The sequence below is a fragment of the Eutrigla gurnardus genome (genome assembly GCF_963514095.1).
Source record: "Eutrigla gurnardus genome assembly, chromosome: 6".
Classification (NCBI taxonomy): domain Eukaryota; kingdom Metazoa; phylum Chordata; class Actinopteri; order Perciformes; family Triglidae; genus Eutrigla; species Eutrigla gurnardus.
The window spans coordinates 16,176,020-16,198,113 of record NC_139920.1 but is presented as its reverse complement, the minus strand read 5'-3'; the positions used below and the strand labels follow the sequence as shown (position 1 = coordinate 16,198,113).

Sequence of the window (22,094 nt, the reverse complement as noted above, 5' to 3'; positions counted from 1 at the left end):
CTTTGACATAGACAAAGCCCAGTGACTTGATGACTCCTACGCTGTTTTCTGCCACACAGGTGTAGGTGCCAGAGTCGTCTTTGCTCACTCGCTCTACCACCAGCTCACTGTGGCCATTCAGGTGGTCATAGTGAACTAAAGCATTGACAAAAGGCAGTAAAAGATAGGGAAGAATACAGTTTACAGTCTAATTTCTAATTTATCACATACAGCTATATAAACATGACATTGCTTCGATGGATTTCTCATTTGAACATTTTCACAATCAATAACGATCTTAATTCATCTCTATGTACCTGGGATGATGTTATTGTTAAAGGCCCAAGTGATTCTGGGTGGGGGGATGCCACTGACTCCACAAGCCAGCAGGAGGCGCTCTCCCTTGTTGAGGGCCAGGTCTCCGAGCAGCTCAGTGAAGACGGGGTGAGTATGAACAGACAGGGTTGTTGTCCGACTGTCCTGTCCAACTGCATTTGTGGCAACGCAAGTATAACTACCTGCATCCTCGAGCTGGTGCAGAGGGAAGGGAGATTAGGAGAGTGCAGAAAACCTGAAATCTTTTTGATGAAGCTTAACCTACAGACATAAACAAATACAGATTATCTGTGCTTTTCTCACCTGAGTGACGTCTATGACCAGCTCTCCAGAGGGCAGGATTGTGTACTCCCCTGTGCTTTCACTGAGAGCATTACCATCCTTCTCCCAGGACAGGCTGGGCTGAGGGACCCCCTCCGCCACACACACCAGCTGAGAGTGGCTGTTTTCCACCACTGCTATCTCCTGCTCTCCGCCACGAATGGAAGGTGGGACTGCAAAAAATACATTATCACGTTCATTTTAAAACATAAGTATATAAAATATACAATCAGAAAGGGGCAGCCCCTATTTCCCTGTACATTGCATTTTACATTTTGAGGAAAATTTGCTGGATTGTTTTATGACACAAAAGGAAGATTCGGTACATTAAAAAAATACAGAAGCGCATTTTTGCAACGAGAAGTGATACTTTTTTTAATGTGAAATGTGGTTTTAAAACATTTGAAGATATCAATGTATGATATTCAATTTGATTAGTATATATTATTGGTAGTAATATATTGATGTTAAAGGTCTCGTGTACTACAAAGACACAAAATAAACGACAATCGAAACTTAAGTTTCACACCATGAACATAATGTGTGGTGTTCAGTGATGTAGTTTAAACTGTATTGACTGAAACCTACTCTGTACAGTGAGGCTCATCTCATGGCTCACAGTTCCCGCTGCATTGGCAGCGTTGCAAGTGTATCGTCCGGTATCACTTGGCTGGATGAAGGCGATCTGCAGGGATCCAGAACTGAGCACCCGCTGGCGCATAGATTCACTCAGAGGCTGCCCGTCTTTGTGCCACGTGACAGAGGGGGGAGGGGAGCCGTCAACTTGGCAGTGTAAAGTCACAGAGGAGTCCACAGGTGCCTGATACTTTGTGGTCTCCGAGCTGATCACTGGAGGGACTGAAGAAACACGGCAAAAAAAAAAAGTGGAGGTTCGAATAGAAGTGTCATTACTTTTTTCAAGAGTGATATTTAATGCAAATCTATTGTATCAGAACACACTTGATTGTAAGGTGTTCTTCTTACATCCCTGTATGCAATTGCTGAATATTACATAAAACATCTGTAAATCATGGATTTGACTTGAGGGTGTGTTCTACCTTGTACTCTAAGTTTGGTCTTGCCCAGTGCAGTGCCTGCAGGGTTTTGAGCCACACATATATATGTCCCAGAGTCCGCCACAGAGGCCTTATTGATCTGCAGACTTCCGTTCGGCAGCACCGTGAAACTTCCACCTGACATGAAGAAGAGACATGATGTTATGACTGTTTTTTTTTCCGATTACTGACACACATTTAGACATGATTCATTTACCTGTGGTGGGTATATTGATGCCCTCCTTCTGCCAGGTGATGGTGGGTCTGGGCGAGCCTGTGGCCCTACAGGGCAGAGTGATGGGATTATTCAGGATCACATCCAGGTTGGAGAGATGAGACTGGATCACTGGGAGCTCTGAGGAGACGGATGGTTAAAAAGTGATATAAGTGCTCAGAAAGACCTCAAGAAAAAAAAATTAAATGCAGCAATTATGGGCTAATATAAAAAAAAAAAAAAAAAAAGTTGTTCCTCAGGATGTTCTTACCCTGCACTGTGAGCTGCACGTGGCGGTGGGTGGAGCCTGCAGCATTCTTGGCCATGCACGAGTAGCGTCCCGCATGGCTGAGCTCAGCTGAGGTGATCTCTACTGGACCTGAGCACGGATCATCACACACCATCTCAACATAATTAATAAAGCTTATAAAATAACCTGACATATGGATCATTTAGTATTAGTTAAACTGTATTATATGAGGGTAGCCTTTCTTTAAATCTAGCAAGACCGGTTAAAGTATTGGCGGAAAACAATAGCATTATTAATACTAATAAAAGAGTGTTTGTAATGAACTTATTTTGTGAGTGATTAAAGTATTTTGGTGGCTGTTTGTAAAGTAATACAGAATAAAAGTTGCATACTATTTACATAAATTCTGATTCTGACCTGTGGGCAGGATGCTGTAGCCCTGCCCCTCTTTGGGAAGCTTCATGCCATCTTTGCTCCAGTGGATTGTGGGCACTGGGACGCCAGATGCTGTACACGCGATGACCACTGGGGACAGTCTGGTTACCACTAGCTCCGTGGGTTCATCGGCTATAGACGGAGGAACTGGAAGGACATCAATTCACCATGTAATGAAAATATCTTATTTTTAAATTAAATGTTAAAATGTTTAGGATAAAGATCAATTCATACCGTAATAATAATGATCAACAAATGCTGTGCTACTCACCGTGGACAGTGAGGTTGATGGATCTGGAGTCTTCCCCTGCCTCATTAGAGACCAGACATTCATACACTGCCGTGTCCTCCACTGTTGGTGCTATAACTACCAGGGAGCCTGATGATAGCAACCTGGAAATGACAAAACAGTAAGGATCTGAGAGTAGTTTCACTATGATGTCCATGCAGCAAACAAACAATGTCTCTTCATTTCCAATTTTCTTAATTAGAAAACAGAGAGGGAAAAAACCTGGATCAACCTGTACATATTCTGGTTTTGGTCAGTATTGATGGGCCGTCTGTTTTTCATCCAGCTCACTGTGGGTTTGGGTATGCCAGTGGCCTCGCAAGACAGGGTGGTCTGAACGTTGACTGTAACCGTCACATTGGTGCGGCTGTCAGCGATGGAAGGAGGGACTGAAAGATGAGAACAGAGGATCGTAAAACGACTGGCTTTGTGGGCGAGTAAGACAGATTGAAAGTATTCCTGTGTTTTGTATTTGTATGCAAATATTTACCACCCACCATATACTTGCAGATCCACTCTCTTGCGTTGTGTCCCAGCCTGATTCGTTGCCATACACAGGTAGCGTCCAGTGTCGGTCACCTGAGCAGAGTGGATGTGTAATGACCCGTCCTCTGCAAAAGTGTACCTGCACATGTTTTTACAAATCGGGTCAGAGAAAGCACAGATAAAATATGTATTGCTGTGTAATAATGAAAATAATACCTACCGGCAAAAAGTCAGCATTGTTACATATGGATTTACCTGGGGCTGTTTCCTGCCAATACGGCACCATGTTTCCTCCAGGTAACGCGAGGCGGTGGCACTCCACTGACAACACACTCAAGCACTGCTGGCTGGTTGATGTGCACCGACACCGTCTGGGAGCCGTCCTTGATAGTTGGGGCCACTGAGGGCAGATGTGACAGATACGCATTTGCTTTAGGGCTGGGCAATAAATTGAAATTGTGATGACACTAGACATCGTCTTTAATTTTGAATATCGTAATATGGCAATACTGTTGTCTTATGCTGGTTTTAAAGGCTGCATTATAGTAAAGGGATGACATTTTCTGAACGTACCAGACTGATCTAGCTGTAGTTATCCTATCTAGGGCTGTCCGACTAAAACTATTCTTAGTCAACTAACACTCATACTTTAAATCTTGTGTTTACAAGCTATGCTCATACATTTATTGGAAATAAAGTAAAGTAATTCATTTTGCCCCCTCTTTGTCGATAAGGCAACGCAAAAGACATATACATTACTGATGACGACTGATTTATCAGAAATGTCACTGTGTAAATATTTTGTAAAAGCAACAATATTGCACAATATCGAGATATGTGATCAAAAAGTTTGCGACAATTGATTTTCTGCATAGTGCCCAGCTTAATTACGTTGCTTATTTGTGGCTGAGCATTGAATTTAGCTCTCTAGATAATTAAGGAACGAACTGTTAAACCATTTTTCAGCTTTATAAGAAAGGATATATAATATCTCTTTATATAAATTAGCTGAAGATAAAAGATGTAACTGTACCATTGACAGCCAGGTTAAACTGTCGTGTCGTCTTGCCAGCGACGTTGCTGGCCACACAAGTATACTGAGCTCTGTCGCTGAGCTCAGCCATGTTGATCTGTAAGTAGCGGCCACCGGACAGAATACGGACGCGGGCAGACGCCTACACAAAGACAGGAAGTAGTTTGTGAACACATTTTCAGGAAAATTCATAGCATTGTGTGGATAGGTGTTTGTTTTATTTCTGACCTGCAGCAGTTGGCCATCTTTGAGCCAGGTCAAAGTTGGAGGAGGAACAGCATCTGACTTGCACTCCAGAGTTACTTGTCTGTTCTGAAGCACTGACACGTCCTGAGGTGAGCTCTCCCCCGCAATGTTAGGAGGAACTGTTAGAGGATTTAACACTTGTATTTATTCATTGTCTGCACAAGTATGACAGAATTGTTTTTTATTACCTACGTACAGATTGACAGAATCATCCTTTATTGTACATGTAATATAAATTAATTACCTTCAAGTCATAGAGTGTTCCCACAGTGTTATTTACAGCGTATTAGTGATTTTACCCACCATTCACTCGAACGAGGAACTCCTTGTCATCATCTCCTGCTGGACTGTTGGCTAAGCAGCTGTATCGGCCCGTGTCCTCCAACTGAGAACAAGTGAAACACAATGTGACAAAGTATGAAAACCCTGCAAAGAGTTTGCAGCACGATGTTATCATACACAGTATGAATGTATGGTCTTAATGTTTTTACAGAAAAGAGAAATAAATGAAAATGAAATTTGATCTGACCTGAGCCGAGGCCACACGGAGCACCTCTCCTCCCCGGAGGAGGCGCACACCGTCTGTCTGTGGGAGCGGGCGCCCATCCTTCAGCCAGGTCAAAGAGGGCGTAGGGATACCAGAGGCCTCACACTGAAGCTCCAGGACATTATTAACCACGACAGACACTTCCGCTGGTACACCAAAGCCTTTGATGCGGGGAGGGTCTAAATACCACAACATGAACCAAACGATATTTATTTTCTCATCCCTGAACCAAAGCAGAAACTGGATAATACGATTTTTTAGCTGCTTTTACTCACCCAGCACTTTCAGGTTGAAGTGGCGGCTAGCTTGACCAGCGATATTGTTAGCCACACAGGTGTAGCGTCCTGTATCGTTGACTTGGGCCTGGATGAATTGCACAGTGGTATTCAGGTTCAGGAATTTGAGATGTGGGTCAGGAATGAGAGCTGCCCCTTCTTTGAGCCAGGACAGAGTGGGGGTCGGGGTCCCGTCAGCAATACACAGCAGAGAAGCCAAATTTCCTCTGACCACAGTCACGTCATCTGTGCTCCCTGCTCCATCCAGACCAGGAGGAACTGAGGAGAATAGTAACATATATGATTGATTCCTATTGATTGCTCTGAACACTTTGAATGGGTAAACGTTTTGGTTATGATTTCAGACTCACCATGCACCTGTAGGTTATAATGTCTGTTGTCCACTCCTGCTCTGTTTGATGCGACGCAGGTATAGGTGCCACTGTCAGACACCTGAGTTCGTGGGATCCTGGCGGATGCAAAAGGTACAGCATAGAAGCATCTTGTTTCATTTCAGCTCTCGCAAAAGGCATGAAATCACCAACAAACTATTTCTTCAAACTAGTTTTCCAAAGCAACCCAATACAATGAAATTGATGGTGGACTTTCCGTAGTGAATTAATAGTAGGAAAACCTGCAGGATAACTAACATAACAGCTTTGCAATGATTTCAGCTTATGTGAAAGAAAATACTGACCAGCATTTTCCTGCAAAAACTTGCACAAGAAGTAGTTTCTTAATGCAGCACCATGTGTTACAAACTCTTCTCCACTGACCTACCGGAGCACCTGTCCAGCAGAAAGAAGCCGTACGTGGGAGGACACTGGCAGAGGCAGGCCATTCCTCAGCCAGTTGAGCTGGGGCGGAGGAGAGCCTGCAGCAACACATTCAATGTTGACAGAGCTGTCCAGAACTGTGGTCAACTGCTCAACTGTCTCACTGTTGCCGTTGATCACAGGAGGCACTGGAAACGTCAAATGGAAAGCAAAGTCAATGCCATGAAAACAATAAAGTATCTCAGACTGACAAGAAACAAGAAGTAACATGAAGTAAACCCACCATACACATTCAAATTGAATATCCTGTCTTCCTCGCCTGCAGTGTTGGTGGCTACGCACGTGTATTTGCCACTGTCAGTGGTGTGAGCGCCGGTCACCGTGAGTGTGCTGCCATCTGGACTGATTCTGAACACAAAGGCAGCGTTGCATCATTATCATCGTTATAACATCACTAAATACTGGATTGGCCAACTGTGAATTTTTTTTTTTTTTTTTTTTTCTTATTACCTGAGCCCTTCCTCCCTTGTACCGTTGATCACATCCCCATCTTTCAACCACTGGATGGTTGGACTTGGAGTTCCCCGGGCTCGACAGACCAGCTGGATGCTCTCATTTAACAGGACTCCCATTTCACTGGGCAGCTCCGATCCAGAGATACTAGGAGGGACTAGTGAGAATAGCATGAGAAACTATAAAATAGCAAATGCATGTATTTGTATAACATCGTCCACACATACAGATGACGTTGAGATATTCTGTGATCTAGATCTTTATAGTGATGTACCTTGTATGGTAAGGTGATAGCTCTTGTGTGTCTTGCCCTCCACGTTGGAGGCCACACACTTGTAGGTGCCGCTGTCAGAAAGCTGTAACCGTGCAATCTGCAGCTTGCTTCCTCCTGAGAAGATGTGCATCTCCAGAGACTCTGAGTTCTCTAAAGAAATGTAAGGTTCATAGAAATGAGATGACAGTGTGAACCTACTTCTGTAATGTTACCCCTTGCCCTTTGCCTCATTCACCTTTACTTATGTTTTTTTCCTGTGTAAAACAGTTCAGAAACAACAATTTAATTTATTTTACAGCCAAATTATTTGTTTGTGGATCGTATGATTCACAAAAAACTTAAACCTTAACGCAGGTGTACCTATGATTCGTCCATTCTTCAGCCAAACTAAGCTGGGAGGAGGGATTCCAGTAGCATCACAGGCAAATGTGACTGGGTTACTGATGGTTTCCACAACACTCTCCTCTGCTGGGCCATCGATACTGGGAGGTACTGAAGAGAGAGGGACGCAGAGATTTTTCTATCAGCATTGTTAATGTTTTATACATATTCTGATTTTTGGATGAACAAATACATATAATAAGCTACCATAGATATTCAAGTGGAAGTTCTTGTCCACTTGTCCAGCAACATTGGTGGCCTTGCAAACATATTGTCCAGTATCAGACACCTGGAGAATAGATGAGACACACAGGAAGATGTAAAAGAAAGCAAAGACCAGATACTTGCCCTTACATCTATTATATCTACACTGTATCTCCAGTAGCCCAGCTCTGATCCATATTTATCTTGCACCCCTCGCCTTACAAATAGTTTGAGTTAGATCAGAGAACTTATCTTAGAACTTACTTATCTCAGAGAACTTATTAGAAATGGCAGCTACTATGGCTGAGGCAATAAAGACAAGAGCGGTTTCTACAAAAACACAAAAGATTCATCAAAACAAAGGAAAAAAACATCACAGTAATGGCCTTCACATGCAATTGCTGAAAGATGTTGTTGAAAAAATAAAAACGCTGGAGAACAAGAACAGACACAACATGGCACCCATTCCTTCATTACCTCTGAGCCTTTGATCTCAAGCATCTGTCCCTCTGCCACGATGCGCAGGTTTGCCGATTCTGTCACCACCCTGCCATTCTTGTACCAGGTGATGGTGGGAGGAGGCACAGCGTTGGACTCGCACTCCAGAGTTACCGATTTCCCAACGAGCACACTCACCACCACAGGAGAGTCCCCACTGTGGTCCCGGATACTTGGAGGAACTGAAAGGCCATGGCAAGATGAAACGTTTACCGTGAGTTTGTGATGTAAAGTCAGGCGCACAGTGTAGAGTACACACAGTGTGGACTCACCGAAAACAATGAGGTAGATGTGTTTGTACGCTTCTCCTGCTGCGTTCATGGCCACACAGCTGTACTTTCCTCCATCAGATACTTTTGCTTTTAGAATCTGTAGCGTACGACCACCTGAAGGCACAAATGGAGACAGAGACACGCATTCAAGATCTACCGACTGTGGTCTTTTCCATTTATTCTACTACTCATCATTCCTCATATTAAATGTGACCCACGTTTGCAGTACCTGGCATGATGAGTGCATTGGTGTTGGCCTGAATGGGGCCCCTGTCGTTTAGCCAGCTCAAGCTGGGAGGGGGGAAACCGGTAGCTTCACAAGAAAGAGATACAAAGTTGTTCACCACCACACTCACTGTCTCTGGACTCAAGCCGATAATGGTGGGAGGCACTGAAAGGAAAAATATAAGAAATATTCAGTATGACAAAATGTATTTTTATACCATTCTGTGAAAGTAGTTCTTTCTAAATGAGAGTAAATCTATGGGTGACCCCGAAATCAATACCATTTAAAAATTTGATCTAAAGAGCGGCTGAGAATCTAACGGTCAAATCATTCGAGTGATGGGAAAATGTGGTAATATAATATGTGGAAATATGTATTCATATGTTTCAATATGTAGAGTATATTTGTTTATTAATCATTAATCACTCTTACACAACAAACAGCACTGTTCATTATTCTGAAACAACAGCTAAGCAACAGCAACATGTACCTCTGTCATTACTGTTGTTTATACACATTTTCTACAAACATCTTAAACAAAGAGGAAATAATGAGCAAGAAAATTAAAATACATGACTCTCTGACTTGACCAATCAGATTCAACAGTGTCAATTCTTAGTCCCTAAAGTAAATTTAGAAGTTTCTTCAGTTAACCTTTGCACAACTTGATAAAATAAGACCCTTTATAATGTAAATGTGATTGACTAAATCACATGCGACTCACCATGAACATTGAGGTTAAAGGATTTTTCTGCACTTCCAGCCACATTGTCAGCCACACACACATAGCGCCCCGTGTCAGAGACCCGAGCAGTCAACACCTGAAGATGGAGAAATGTGGAATCCAGTAAGAACACAGATCTGCTGTTACATAGATAGTTGTTCATAAATGTAGTATTTATTTCATGGACCTCCTGTTGGACTAAATTACATTGTTTTGTTTTTAAAGGTAACTGATATATAAGAGGTGTATTTGTATTTATTTATCTTTAACTGGGAGTGGTTTAATGGAACAACAAACAAACAAAGAACTATGTCGAGAACTTGTGCTTCCTGGTTGTTACCTGAAGTGTTCGCCCATTGGACAGGATCCTATGTGGACCATCAAAGCTGATTGGCTGGCCGTCTTTAAACCAAGTGATCTTCGGGGCGGGGTTTCCATCCACGTGACACTCCAGCTGGGTCGTTTTGTTGACCAAGACTGTAAACTCATCGGGCAAATCGCTGTCTGTTCCCCGTATGGTTGGGGGCACTAATGCAAGACACACGTACACAATGAGAAACTGTTGTATGCAAAAAGACCCACAGGTTCTGTAAAAGCCACTGGTACTTCTTGTTTTTACTTACATAATACTCTAACATCATACTGAATTGAGTCTTCTCCTGCTTCATTGACAGCCTCACACGTGTACCTGCCTGAGTCATCAGCCTGGGATCTGGGAATCTGTAACACTCGGCCACCTGAGAATAAAATCGTCAAAGGTTAGTATGAACTCACTCTGTCTTGCTCCCACTCTTTCTCTCTGTTCTCTTTGTCTATCTCACCTGGCAAGATCAGAACTTTGTCATTCGAGGCCAGCAGGCGTCCGTCTTTATACCAAGTGAGTGTTGGAGGGGGGACAGCATTGGTCTCACAATACAGAGAGATGGGATTGTTGAGTATCACATCTCGAACATCCCCTCCAAAACCCGGAGAGGACGTGGCATCGCCAGCTCCGCCAGGCCTGTTGAAATTTGGTGGAACTGAACAGGGGAAAACAAAACGTGTAAAATGTTGAAGTCTTTCTTTGAGTGTTTTTGGAAACTTTAGTTTGAAGTGTGGTTGGAAAAATAATCAAGGCAATGGCTCTGCATACAACAACATCAGCACAGAAACACTCTTTGAGCCCATGAAATGCACAAATAATCTCAGTTAACACATCGGCATCAGTCAACCCAGTTCACCTTGTATATTTACATCAAAGTCCTTCTCATCCTCTCCAGCTACATTAGTGGCTACACAGGTGTAGCGGCCAGTGTCTGACACCTGAGCATGCTTGATCTGAACAATATGGTTGTTGGCTGTTATGGACACATGGTCATCTGCCTGCAGGATCTGTGGAGAAAAACAACTAGTTGTAGCTTTTAAGGTTGTTTTTCGTTATTTTGGCCCATAAACTCCCATGGGATTGAATCACATTTCTACCTGTCCGTCCTTGTACCACTGTAGTGCTGGGGCAGGAATTGCCTGAGCTGCACACTCCAGGGTCAGTGTGGTGTTGACCTTGATTTTGACCTCTTTTGGGGCAAGTCCTTCCCCCGGGATATCATTCTTATTGATCTGAGGGGGGACTGGAACCAAGAAACAAGCTTTAGACCCTTCTTGTAACGTAAAATGTATGGATTGCATGTCAGTTAAATTATTAAAACAAAATTATTCAATTAATTTAATTATTTTAGTTATATTTACTTGCTCATATAAGCATATGGAATAGGCTGTGCTAGAACTGAGATTTGCCGTATTAAAAAAGCTTTGAACTGTACTCTTGTTTTCTATTCTGATAAAGAAAGACATCATGTTTTCAATGCAGGAATCTCACCATAAACCTTGACCTCGTAGTGCTTCAGTTTCTCTCCAGCCTCATTAGTGGCCACGCAGGTATACCTCCCAGCATCTTCTTCTTTAGCATTGAGAATTTGCAGGGTTCGTCCGCCTGTGAAAACGTGACAAAGGATGTAACATACAACTGTATTCTATTCAGTCGGACTCTGTGGTTCTGTGCACATGATCTCACACCTGGAAGGACTCGTACGTTGCGACTAGACTCAAAGGGAGTGCCGTCCTTGAGCCAAGTGATGAGAGCAGGTGGGTATGATTGGACTTCACACACCAGAGAGGTGGGATTGCTCAGCGTTACTGTCACCTCCTCTGCAGAGCCGCCAGGACCTGACCCCGCAATGGTGGGAGAAACTGACAAAGAAGGAGGGAAAGTGATTTAAATTAATCGGAAATCATTTGATTCATTCTAGAAATGATTACAAGGAGTCATGTTTGTACCCAGGACATTGAGGTTGAAGTGTCGGCTGCGATCCCCTGCACTGTTAGACGCCAGGCAGCTGTACCTGCCCGTGTCTGCAACTTGGGCCCCAGAGATTTGGAGGAAACGGCCATGAGACAAAACTTGGTGGCGTCTATCAGGCACCAACAGCTGTCCATCCTTTAACCATTTAATCTCTGGTACAGGGTTACCTTGGGGATTACAAAGAGAGTTTAGGGATTAATGCGTCTTTAATGTCATTTACAGGATTGATCAAGGGAATTTTCATCAGCAGAACATGTGATTTAAATGTCAATGCAAAGATGTATTTAATTACCTGACACTTCACAGGTGAGCGTAATGTTGTGTTTCTCCTTGACTTTAGTATCCAACACAGTTCCCCCGTCCACAATGCTCGGTGGAACTGTTGAATTAGACTGAAAATCAATTATATGGTTCTCATGGTCTTCCCATTCACTGAAAAGCTCTTACATTAAGACAAGTGTTCACCTGTTAACTGTCACATGTGACATAGACATTAATTATTTTACTGAGGTTGACATTTTCATACAATATCACGAAAGAAAAAAGTTTTTAATATATTTACCAAGGATGTTAAGGTCAAAGTTCTTCCTTTCCTCCCCAGCGCTGTTGGACACAATACAGGTGTACCTCCCAGCATCCTCTACTGCAGCATGCATTAGGCGCAGGCTCCGCCCCCCTGCAGATTTAACAGACCAGTTACTAACATCTATCTATCGTCATCATGGAATGTTTTTAAAGGCTTTGCCAGCATAAACCTTTTTTTCACAAATAGGAAACATCCCGTGGATGTGTAAACAACGTTTGAACAGTGAATCACTCCTCTCTGAAAACTGGGATCAATTAACAGAAAGAATTTAGTCTCTGTGGCTCACAGCTGTTAAAACATTGACAAAACAGTTTAATGAGATTCAAGACTAATCTGTCTTAAACCGGGTTCGTGAGAATCTCCTGAGACATTGAGACGGGGTGAAATCTGCTACTTTCTTCAGCCCCAATTGGAATGATCCAATTATATGTTATTATGATGATGCATTACAACTGCTTGGACTTTGAAAACTCAGCTGGGAAGCAACAGTTTTAAACTATCATCAATATTGTTTTGGGTTTAGATGTTTGATGATATCTGACATGGAATACAGCACGTGGGGACCAAGATGAATGATTTGAATGTGAAAGGCCAGAAAGTCAGAGGGTTACTCACCCGAAAGGAGACGCACTGAGCTGGTAGCTTTGATTGGCCGCCCGTCCTTCAACCAGGCGATGGCAGGAAGAGGAATGCCAGACGCCTCGCAGCTCAGAGCGACTGGGTTCTTCACTACAACACTCACATTTTCTGGCAACTGCACCTGACCAATTATACTAGGCGGGACTGAACAAGAGGAAAGAGAACGAGAGAAAGAAATGCAAGAAGACAGAAGGAAAATGACTTTGTGATGGACTGTAATTCAGCAAACTAAAGAACAAAAAAGAAGAAAGAAAACAGTCTTCATACCATGTACACTGATGTCATGCTTGCTGTCAGCCTGTCCTGCTACATTAACAGCTATACAGGTGTAGCGTCCTGTGTCTGACACCTTAGCATCTTTAATCTGCAGCAGTCTGCCCTCGTTCAGGACCTTGGCACCGTGCTGGCCGGTAATAGGCCGCCCATCTTTCAGCCATGTAATGGCCGGCCGTGGAACGCCCTCTGCAGCACATTGTAGGGACACATCACCTCCTTTTGTCACAGCAACATCGGTGTTGCCCTCGCTGCGTCTAATGGAAGGGCGGACTGAAGTGAGAGAAGCAAGTGAGTTGATACATATGCTCTATAACTATAAGCATTTGATGCATTGATGTAAACCTTTCTGTGAAACTGTCAGCCATAGTCTAAGTAGATACAGTTATCCATGTTTTTGTAAATTTGTGATTTTTTGGGGGGTAAGGAATCCCCTCCAGTTAAAGCCCTTTTCCAAAATGCGAGATATAAATGGCATTTTTGTGAACCATCTGCAGCCTACTGCTGTTTATCCAATACCCAATTTCTCTGACATTGCAATCCCAAAACAACAACAACATACCATAAACCTGCAGGCTGTACTCCTTGGAAGTGGTGCCGGCTGCGCTGGAGGCTGTGCACGTGTAGGAAGCAGCATCTGTCCTCTCGGTGCTGGAGATCTGCAGCTGGCGACCTCCTGACAAAACCCTGAGACGTTGGTCCGACTTGAGCTCAGAACCTGGAACACACGCAAACCACAGGTTAGGAATGGTGTTCAAACATGTCACCCAATTGGTATTCAGTGCATCACACAATGTCCACATTGTATATTCCTTTTTCTCTTGTTGCCACTTTGTGTCTCTACAAATAAAACCAACTTACCATCCTTCCTCCAGGTAAGGCTTGGGGGCGGTATGCCACTGGACTCACACACCAGAGTGATGAGACTTCCTTCCGTCACAGTCAGAGGAGACACCTCTTCTGAGCCGCGGATACTGGGAGAGACTGTAATAATGACAGGACACCAAAAGGAGGCGCTCATGTCTTATTCAAGCTACATGCTAGTGTATTCTGAGGCTTCATGTAAAAAGGTAGAGAATGTTTTTCCAAAATCTGTATATTTTTTTATACAAACAATGTTCAATGTTTTAATTTAGTAAACTTTAGAATGACATCTTAAGCACAAACATTCTACTGAAGAGAATAAAGACAAACTCACCCCAGACGTTGAGATTATAGTTCTTCTCTGTTTTGCCGGCAACATTAGTGGCTTCACAGGAATACCTGCCTGAATCCTGCACCTGGGCACTATCGACCTAACAATTGGATATGTAGACAAATCATGAGATATAACAATAACTTAACGTTATAAATAAAACCCTGGTTCTCTGATTAGTGAGTGTCTCACTATGGGAATGCCTCCTGTGTAACCTTAACACAAGCTCACCTATTCCTTGTTTCTGGTGTGACACTCATTCATGCTAATCAGAGAACCAGGGTTATATCCATAACTTTAAATTATCTTTCATAGCATTCATTCTGTCTCCTATGGGAAAAATACTGACTGAGAACCATAAAGGTGTCACAAGTTTATCTAAGGTTCTGACGATGTCAAGCAGGAGGCGTTCCCATATTGAGACACAAAACAAATGCTATGAAAGAGAACTAATAATACATGCAACAATAAACTGGCAAACTCTAAAGTCTAAAACAGGATATTTAGTTTGTAAAAAGAGGCGAACAGGATAAGTACAAAGGTTTTGAGTAAAAGGAACCACAGAAACATAACACTTACACCAAAGTTAATACTACAAGTTGTATCAAAATACTGTTTTATAATCTCTAACGCTGGCTGTACCTTGAGCACACTCCCATCCTCTGAGACAGTCAGACCGGGCTTCCTGAAGAGGGGGCGGCCATCTTTGCGCCAGGAGAGGGTAGGTGGGGGGATTGCATCGCTCTGACATTGCAGCTCCACTGGACGACCGAGCATCACTGTAGCATTCACCTCCTCCCCCTTGATGTTCGGTGGCACTGTGGCAAACATGAAGGCAAGCTCCTGAACACGTCTCTCTGACATATTAAAGAGATTCTACAGAATGAGACTTTGAAAGAGACTATTCACATGCTCTTTCACATGAACGGACCTTGAAAGTTAGCACGCTAGGCCATTCTCAATGCTGCAACCTCTTCATCTGACCTCATAAGCAAACAGAATCATTGTTTCCTGGGATACACAGGCACTGTTTAGTTGGGCATCTGGTGTTCTTTATGTACTAATTCTATTTTGGGCTATGGCAACATCATTAAACCTGTTCAACATTTGTTCGTGGTATTAACAATCAGAATAGCTTCATTTCCAAGAAGTTCATGAAACCTGATCTCCAAGGAAATTGCTAACATGCACTGAGATACATAATGAGTCGGGAGCAATGAAATCCCCACAAGAATGTTTTTGTTCCTTGTGACTATTCAAGTGTCATCACAACAAGATTGCTGTTGCTGAAACTGATTAACTAAATTCTGAGCCACATTGAGGCCAACGTGGGAAAAAGTGGATTGGTAAGATTATTTCTAGATTCTAACAGCAGACTGGATTTCGTAAAAAAAGAACATCCTAGTGAATTTTGTTCATCTAAGCTTTTGTCAGTTTCCTGACTCAGCAAAGTCCCCCTTTTTTGGGTGAATCTGGCCTGATCTAAACAGTGAGTAATTGTCAATTTCCCCGGCTTCATGGTCGCTGGGGAATGACAGAAACAGAGCTCAGATCAGGCCAGACACAGGAAGCTGCAGAAGAATGGTAGCAATTACAATTACAACAAATCTGCCTTTATTTCTCTAAACAGGCTCTTTTTGATCTTTCTGCAGAAACGCGTGTCATGTAAATGTTTGTTTTCCACATGCGTACGTTCAAACGGACATATAGGGACAGACACACAAGCACAGACCTTAAATGTAAACCACTTGTCTCCTGCCATCTCCATCACATTAGCTGTGATCAGAATGGTATAACAACCATCAAGCTCAGCTCTTTGTAGGAAACTGACACGGTTTATTGAAATGCTAAACTCAGTCAAATCATACTCTCTTTCCATCCCCGTTTTGCTCAAGGCCTTTTATAAATATTGTTTCAATATTTGAATTCATGTTCTGGTTGATGGATCCAGTGCTCTGTTGAAAGAAATACTACAGACCAAAGCAATTGCTCAGTAAAAACAAGAAGAGACAGGATGTCCTAAAGAGTAGAATGAAACATAAGTACCTTTTATTTCAACAGTGCTTGCAACTGTTTACAACTTGCCTAATTAAGCTAATGCTACCAAAATGTAAGCGACTTTGTTAATTCTCTGTTATGATGATGAAAGCTATGTCATTGTTGGCTAATTAAAGGTTCAATCTGTAATCAAATAGTATGTTATGTACAGATACGTTGTGGATTTACTCACCATAAACTCTCAGGTCGTACTCCCTATGTTGTTCTCCTCCTGCGTTTACAGCCACACAGGTGTACCTGCCTGTATCACTAACCAGTGCACTGTTAAGAGACAGCACTCTGCCACCAGACAGCACCTGGGCAAACGGGTCAGACACAGCACACAAACACACACAAACCATCCATCATTAATACTACAGAATAAATACCATGACATGTTTCATGAAAAGAAATAGAAGAAAAATATTTAATATTCATAATTATAGAGTTTAGAATAATGTGTACACACTTGTATGCCATGTGACACACTTGCCACGGGGCTACCGTCTTTAAGCCATGTGAGGCTGGGCAGAGGAACACCGGTGGCCTCACACTCCAGCCTGGCGGCTTCATTCACCACAACTGTTATCGTACCACCTCGGCTGGAGATGACTGGAGGCACTGCAAGGAAAGGAAAGGCAACATATACATATAGTCAGATACAGAAAGACTCTACACTGTTGCTGGAATAACTGTTCTTACCCCTGTGAAATTAAGTCATCTCCTAATTACAGAGAAATATTGTCATGATGCCAACATAGCAGACTTCATAAAGCATCAGCAAACTTCCGTTTATTGTACTCACCGTACACCTGCAGGTTGTGGGATATCTCAGCAACACCAGCCAGGTTGACGGCTACACATCTGTATATCCCAGCATCGGAGAGTTGAGCTCGCTCGATCTCCAGCACCTGGGCACGCTTCAGCATAGTCAGGCCAGCTGCACTAGTCAGCGGTCGGCCATCTTTGTACCAAGTAATAGCTGAAGCACAAAGGCATTTCAAAGTGCTTTACTTCAAGCAAAAACAGCATGAAAATGACAATAAGAAAGAAGGAGAAGACATCAGAAAGAAAGATACATCAAGATGGAAAATAATGAAATACTATTAAAAGGAAGATCAGAATAATAAATATATTGTTAAATATCTGAGTGCAGAAACTACATGAAATGTATTAGAAGCTGAAGGGTTTTTAGGTACTCTAACCCTAGATTAACTTTGAGTTGGATCAGATCTCAGACCTAAGATTTGTTTCAGATATGTAGTGCATCTACCTGTACTACTGTACTACTGTACTACTAAGAAAGGCAGTGAGGAGAGAGTGAGAGAGAGTGAGGCTGCCTGAAGGGAGTCATCTGAGATCAATTTTCTGCTGTTCCATTAATGCTTAAAGACAAGGAAAGCACCAATACAGCCAACTCAAACTCAGCAGTCAAAGGAAACTTCGCCCTGGAGCCCGAAGGTGACGGAGGAGGACGTTTGTGAGCCGTCTTACCAGGTAACGGGCTGCCTGTGGCCTTGCATTCAAGCTCAGTGGGAAAGCCTGACAGGATGGTCTGGTTGATGATCTCTCCAGAGTCGGGGATACTGGGAGGCTCTGAGGGAGACACAAAAGGACAGCATGATACTCTCCTGTCTCCACCCAGTCCCTTGACACAGAAGGCATAGAGGAGCATATATGACAGGATATGAGGGAGAAAAGGGACAGAAACATGCAGTGACAGTGCTGTGTGTATCCTTAAGTTACCATGGACACTGAGCCGTATGTGCTGTTGGGCTTCGCCAGCTGCGTTGGTGGCCAGGCAGGTGTATTTCCCAGAATCCTCTAGTCTTGCCTCTGTGACCTTCAGCATTCTGCCTGCCGACTCCAGCTGTGACAGATATAAGCACCAACACACACAGACCAGTCAGACTGGTAACTCCATGTGAAAATGTGAATTTTTCTACGTTTCTTAATGACTACAGTGTATGATTGATTTTAGCTGGATGTCTTTTAGGAAGGATGTACTGTAGACTGAAGCTGTTCCTACTTCAGTGGTGTCATATCAAAATGTATGAATTACCTTAAGGTGCCCCTGTGTTATGTCGACAGGTCGCCCATCTTTTAGCCAGGTGATGCTGGGAGGAGGGATGCCACTGGAGATGCACTCCAGACTGATGGGCTTGTGGAGGACCACTGAACGTTCAGCAGGCCCGGTGGTACGAATGGTTGGAGGAACTGGGGAGATGAAGAGGATAGTTATATTTTTAATAACACTTAAAAGCATATTTGGAGAAAAAAACATCACAAAAAGGCCAAGTCGTATTTACCCAAAGTGGGAGCATTCCTGTGGCTTGCATTTAGAGCACAAATTACATTTATTACAATGAAAGTGCATGCAAAACTGTATATATTTGTTGTCAACGATAGATTTTGCAAGGAATATGAAAAGGTTTTTAAATATTTTACCATGGACAATCACATTGAAGTCCCTCTCATGTTCTCCTGCTTCATTTGTGGCCACGCATTGAAAACGTGCCGTATCAGAAACCTGAGCGCGGGAAACCACCAGCCGTCGACCGCTGGCTGCAACCCACAACCCCTCCCCTTGTCTGACTGGCTTTCCATCTTTATACCATCTAGAAAATAAAAGGTTTTACAGTGAATATGCATGTGTGTATTTAAATCTGTTCATCTATGAGACGGAGTTCTTACGTGGTGACGGGTGCAGGTGTTCCAGTGGCGTGACACTCCAGCTCTAAAGGGCTGTTGATTATCACTGTGCTGTCTGTCACATCATCAGCTCCATCAATGAAAGGAGGAACTAGAATTTAAGGTATATATCGTTATACCTGAGACTCCGAAACCATGGTACAGTAAATAAAAGGATGTTTCAAAATGATTTATACAACTTTGGAACTGTTATTCCATTACTTTAATTCATTTATTTAGTTCTTTCTCTATTTCTGCTGCTGATAACAATATCAGAAAAGATCAGTAAAAAGCTATGGTTTTTGTGAAGAGTTCTCGGTTCTAGGTTCTAGGTATTAAATACCAAAGAGGGTCAACATGGTGAGAGAAGTACTTAAAGACACATCTAGACAACTTCACCTGTTTCCATAACTAGAGAAGAGCACTGCTTTTTGCTCTAGTACTTTTCATTAAAACATTTTTTTACAAGGCAAAAACTAAATAGAATTGAAGTCCAAAAAATAAAAATAAGAAGCTAACCCCCTGGAAAGAGCCCAATTGTTTTCCGAACAAGTGTCATTAGTTTGGGTCTACCAGACAATTTAATAGTAAAATCAATGATGCATGAGTGTGTATTTGTGTTGTGCATGTTGTCAGTAGGCTGCAGTGTTTCCATACCTAAAACTCTGACGTCGTATTTGACCTCCTTTTCTCCAGCGATGCTCGTAGCCACGCAGACGTAGCGTCCCGAGTCCGACACCGTGGCTGAGAGGATTTCTATTTTACTTCCCTGCTCGAGAAGACGGACACTTTCTCCATCACGAACAGGAACACCATCCTTCAACCATGTGAGGGAGGGGGGAGGGTGTCCCCCAGCTTCACACTCCAGAATCAGAGGCTTACTGAGGACCACTTTCCTTTCAGTTGGCCCATTATCGCCCCCTGCAATGGTAGGAGGCACTGGGGACGAGACAATGCATAAAAAGGGGAACAGAATAAAAGGAGGGTTAAAGCTTTGAGGACTTTCTGCTTTACTGATATCTGGTTTAGATGTCACACATGGCTTTCATCAGATAACAACATGTAGCTTTATGCATCACATCCTCCACTCTGTATCCATTTTTGTGCTCTTCAAGGATCAAGGATTTTATTTTTTCATCCAATTGTTGGCCGACTACCCACAGCTGTGTGAAATTATTCTCGACTGCTGCAAATGTCTAATATGCTTTGTGAGGGAAGCGAAATTCCTTAAAGTTCTGATTAATACAATAATTGCCTTAGAGCTCAGAACATATGAGAAGGACTGTAAATTCAGAGACAATGGGAACTTATGTTCAGAAATCAATTTCGTAAACCAAATTTAATCCAGATTTTCTAAATCAGACAGTTGAAATGAGTTTCTAGTTTCTTCTTTTTAAGTTAATAGATATATTAAATAGGGAAGTCTGTATTGATTATCAGGTGTCAGATGTCAAGTTCTTACGGTAGACGTCCAGTTCATAGCTCTTCTCAGTGCTTCCAGCCACACTGGTCACCTTGCAGGTGTACTCGCCGGCGTCTGATGCCTGCGCCCGCGGGATCTTCAGGTATTGGCCTCGCTCCACGTACTGGACTTGTCGGTTGGACAGGATGGCCTCTCCGTTTCGGTACCAGGTGATCGTGGGAAGTGGCACGCCGCGTGCCTCACACTCCAGTGTTACCACCGTGTCCAGCAGGGCTGTGACCTCTGTGGTCATGTTACCACCTTTGATGGAAGGGGGCACTGGAACAATGGCACAACAATTATGAATCTGAAATTCGTAATACAGTTGTATTTGGTCATGTTAGGTTACCGTGTAAAGAGTAGGCTTTGCACGTAATACTTGACGGCGTAGGATCTGTCAAAATATACACTCACCATAGACACTGAGGTTGAAATCCTTGGACTGTTTGCCAGCTGTGTTCATGACACTACACTGGTAGTGGGCCTTATCCCCAAGCCGGACACTTTTTATCCTCAAAATCTGACCCCTGTTAGTGACCTCTAGGTTTGGATCACCAAGAAACACCAGCCTAGAAACAAAAGTTGAAACCCAGTTCATTCAATTTGTTTGGTGAATCTTAACATAATATAGAAAGATATTTGAACTTACTTCCTGTCCTTGTACCAGTGGATTGTGGGAAAGGGCACTCCCTGCACCTTGCACTCCAGACTGATTTCCTGTTTGACAATGGCTGAAACATCTCGAGAAGTCCCTACAATGGTTGGTGGGACTGTTGCACAGAGCGAGAGCGTCATTGTATATTAGCTGACTCATCAAGAAACCGATGAAATTAGTAAGCTTAAGAGCCCTACACATGTAGCTGCTGTTATATATCAGAAAGGTATTCCGTCAATGTTTCCATAAACAACTGCTCACTGCCCTAACTCACCCAGTACATCCAGGAAAAAGTCCTTTTCTGTGCTGCCAGCGATGTTGATGGCTTTACAGCTGTAGCGCCCTGCGTCTGCTGTGGCTGTCTTCAGCAGTTTAAGGGTTTTCCCCATGTCAACAATCTGGATGCTGTTGCTTGCAACTACCTGTCAATCAACATAAATAAAAGACAAAAGCAAAACAGCATAATTTATAGTTTAGGAAATACTGTATGAGAGTAATTATGGGGCTAATTGTAAGACATCATGATGAAAGGATCAAAACAAAAAAAAGCTGCAGCTTAGAATTAAAAAAACATGAAACATTTTAAAACAGACAATTTCTAAGAGCCAAAGATCTATTCAGCTGAGAAATATAACTTATAAAACATGAAACGTTTTAAATTGTTGCTTAGAGTCAAAAACATTCAGGGAGCATTCTTGGTTAGATTGATCACAACTAACTTATTAAAGTAAATGCTCTAATCTGTGCCTTGCAGGAATAATTTGTAAGGCAGCAAAGGGAACAAAAAGCAGCCAGTTAACTGGGATGTTCTTGCATCAATTTATAATAATTACTCATTGCATGGTCATTACAGCTTTGGCCATGCTGCCACCACGGCTGGCCTT

General features: G+C 42.8%; 1 protein-coding gene across 3 annotated transcripts in view; it reads right to left on the bottom strand.

Moving 5' to 3' along the window:
- The window catches only part of hmcn1 (hemicentin 1), a 72,561-nt gene that overhangs the window by 10,299 nt on the left and 40,168 nt on the right, over positions 1-22,094 (bottom strand). For 2 of the 3 annotated variants that reach the window (XM_084012323.1, XM_084012325.1), the window contains exons 28-84: positions 21,485-21,632; positions 21,205-21,325; positions 20,970-21,124; positions 20,556-20,834; positions 19,751-20,032; positions 19,097-19,205; positions 18,851-19,020; positions 18,465-18,619; positions 18,149-18,272; positions 17,897-17,998; positions 17,208-17,384; positions 16,872-17,023; positions 16,596-16,719; positions 15,008-15,183; positions 14,369-14,465; positions 14,032-14,154; positions 13,733-13,888; positions 13,165-13,443; positions 12,874-13,041; positions 12,235-12,348; positions 11,965-12,051; positions 11,648-11,839; positions 11,387-11,560; positions 11,190-11,303; positions 10,796-10,941; positions 10,555-10,705; positions 10,156-10,353; positions 9,958-10,071; positions 9,675-9,862; positions 9,335-9,431; positions 8,614-8,775; positions 8,385-8,498; positions 8,092-8,294; positions 7,618-7,699; positions 7,390-7,521; positions 7,030-7,179; positions 6,753-6,912; positions 6,526-6,650; positions 6,247-6,430; positions 5,838-5,935; positions 5,467-5,745; positions 5,174-5,370; positions 4,948-5,029; positions 4,627-4,763; positions 4,399-4,540; positions 3,621-3,765; positions 3,377-3,504; positions 3,112-3,268; positions 2,862-2,983; positions 2,573-2,737; positions 2,177-2,284; positions 1,909-2,046; positions 1,695-1,829; positions 1,225-1,494; positions 619-809; positions 297-510; positions 1-135 (exon numbers count right to left, since the gene is read on the bottom strand). In XM_084012323.1, coding sequence (XP_083868449.1) covers positions 1-135; positions 297-510; positions 619-809; positions 1,225-1,494; positions 1,695-1,829; positions 1,909-2,046; positions 2,177-2,284; positions 2,573-2,737; positions 2,862-2,983; positions 3,112-3,268; positions 3,377-3,504; positions 3,621-3,765; positions 4,399-4,540; positions 4,627-4,763; positions 4,948-5,029; positions 5,174-5,370; positions 5,467-5,745; positions 5,838-5,935; positions 6,247-6,430; positions 6,526-6,650; positions 6,753-6,912; positions 7,030-7,179; positions 7,390-7,521; positions 7,618-7,699; positions 8,092-8,294; positions 8,385-8,498; positions 8,614-8,775; positions 9,335-9,431; positions 9,675-9,862; positions 9,958-10,071; positions 10,156-10,353; positions 10,555-10,705; positions 10,796-10,941; positions 11,190-11,303; positions 11,387-11,560; positions 11,648-11,839; positions 11,965-12,051; positions 12,235-12,348; positions 12,874-13,041; positions 13,165-13,443; positions 13,733-13,888; positions 14,032-14,154; positions 14,369-14,465; positions 15,008-15,183; positions 16,596-16,719; positions 16,872-17,023; positions 17,208-17,384; positions 17,897-17,998; positions 18,149-18,272; positions 18,465-18,619; positions 18,851-19,020; positions 19,097-19,205; positions 19,751-20,032; positions 20,556-20,834; positions 20,970-21,124; positions 21,205-21,325; positions 21,485-21,632 — 8,827 coding nt within the window. Of the gene's footprint in view, positions 136-296; positions 511-618; positions 810-1,224; positions 1,495-1,694; positions 1,830-1,908; positions 2,047-2,176; positions 2,285-2,572; positions 2,738-2,861; positions 2,984-3,111; positions 3,269-3,376; positions 3,509-3,620; positions 3,766-4,398; positions 4,541-4,626; positions 4,764-4,947; positions 5,030-5,173; positions 5,371-5,466; positions 5,746-5,837; positions 5,936-6,246; positions 6,431-6,525; positions 6,651-6,752; positions 6,913-7,029; positions 7,180-7,389; positions 7,522-7,617; positions 7,700-8,091; positions 8,295-8,384; positions 8,499-8,613; positions 8,776-9,334; positions 9,432-9,674; positions 9,863-9,957; positions 10,072-10,155; positions 10,354-10,554; positions 10,706-10,795; positions 10,942-11,189; positions 11,304-11,386; positions 11,561-11,647; positions 11,840-11,964; positions 12,052-12,234; positions 12,349-12,873; positions 13,042-13,164; positions 13,444-13,732; positions 13,889-14,031; positions 14,155-14,368; positions 14,466-15,007; positions 15,184-16,595; positions 16,720-16,871; positions 17,024-17,207; positions 17,385-17,896; positions 17,999-18,148; positions 18,273-18,464; positions 18,620-18,850; positions 19,021-19,096; positions 19,206-19,750; positions 20,033-20,555; positions 20,835-20,969; positions 21,125-21,204; positions 21,326-21,484; positions 21,633-22,094 lie in introns of all 3 variants that reach the window. The other variant, XM_084012324.1, reaches the window with a different exon arrangement.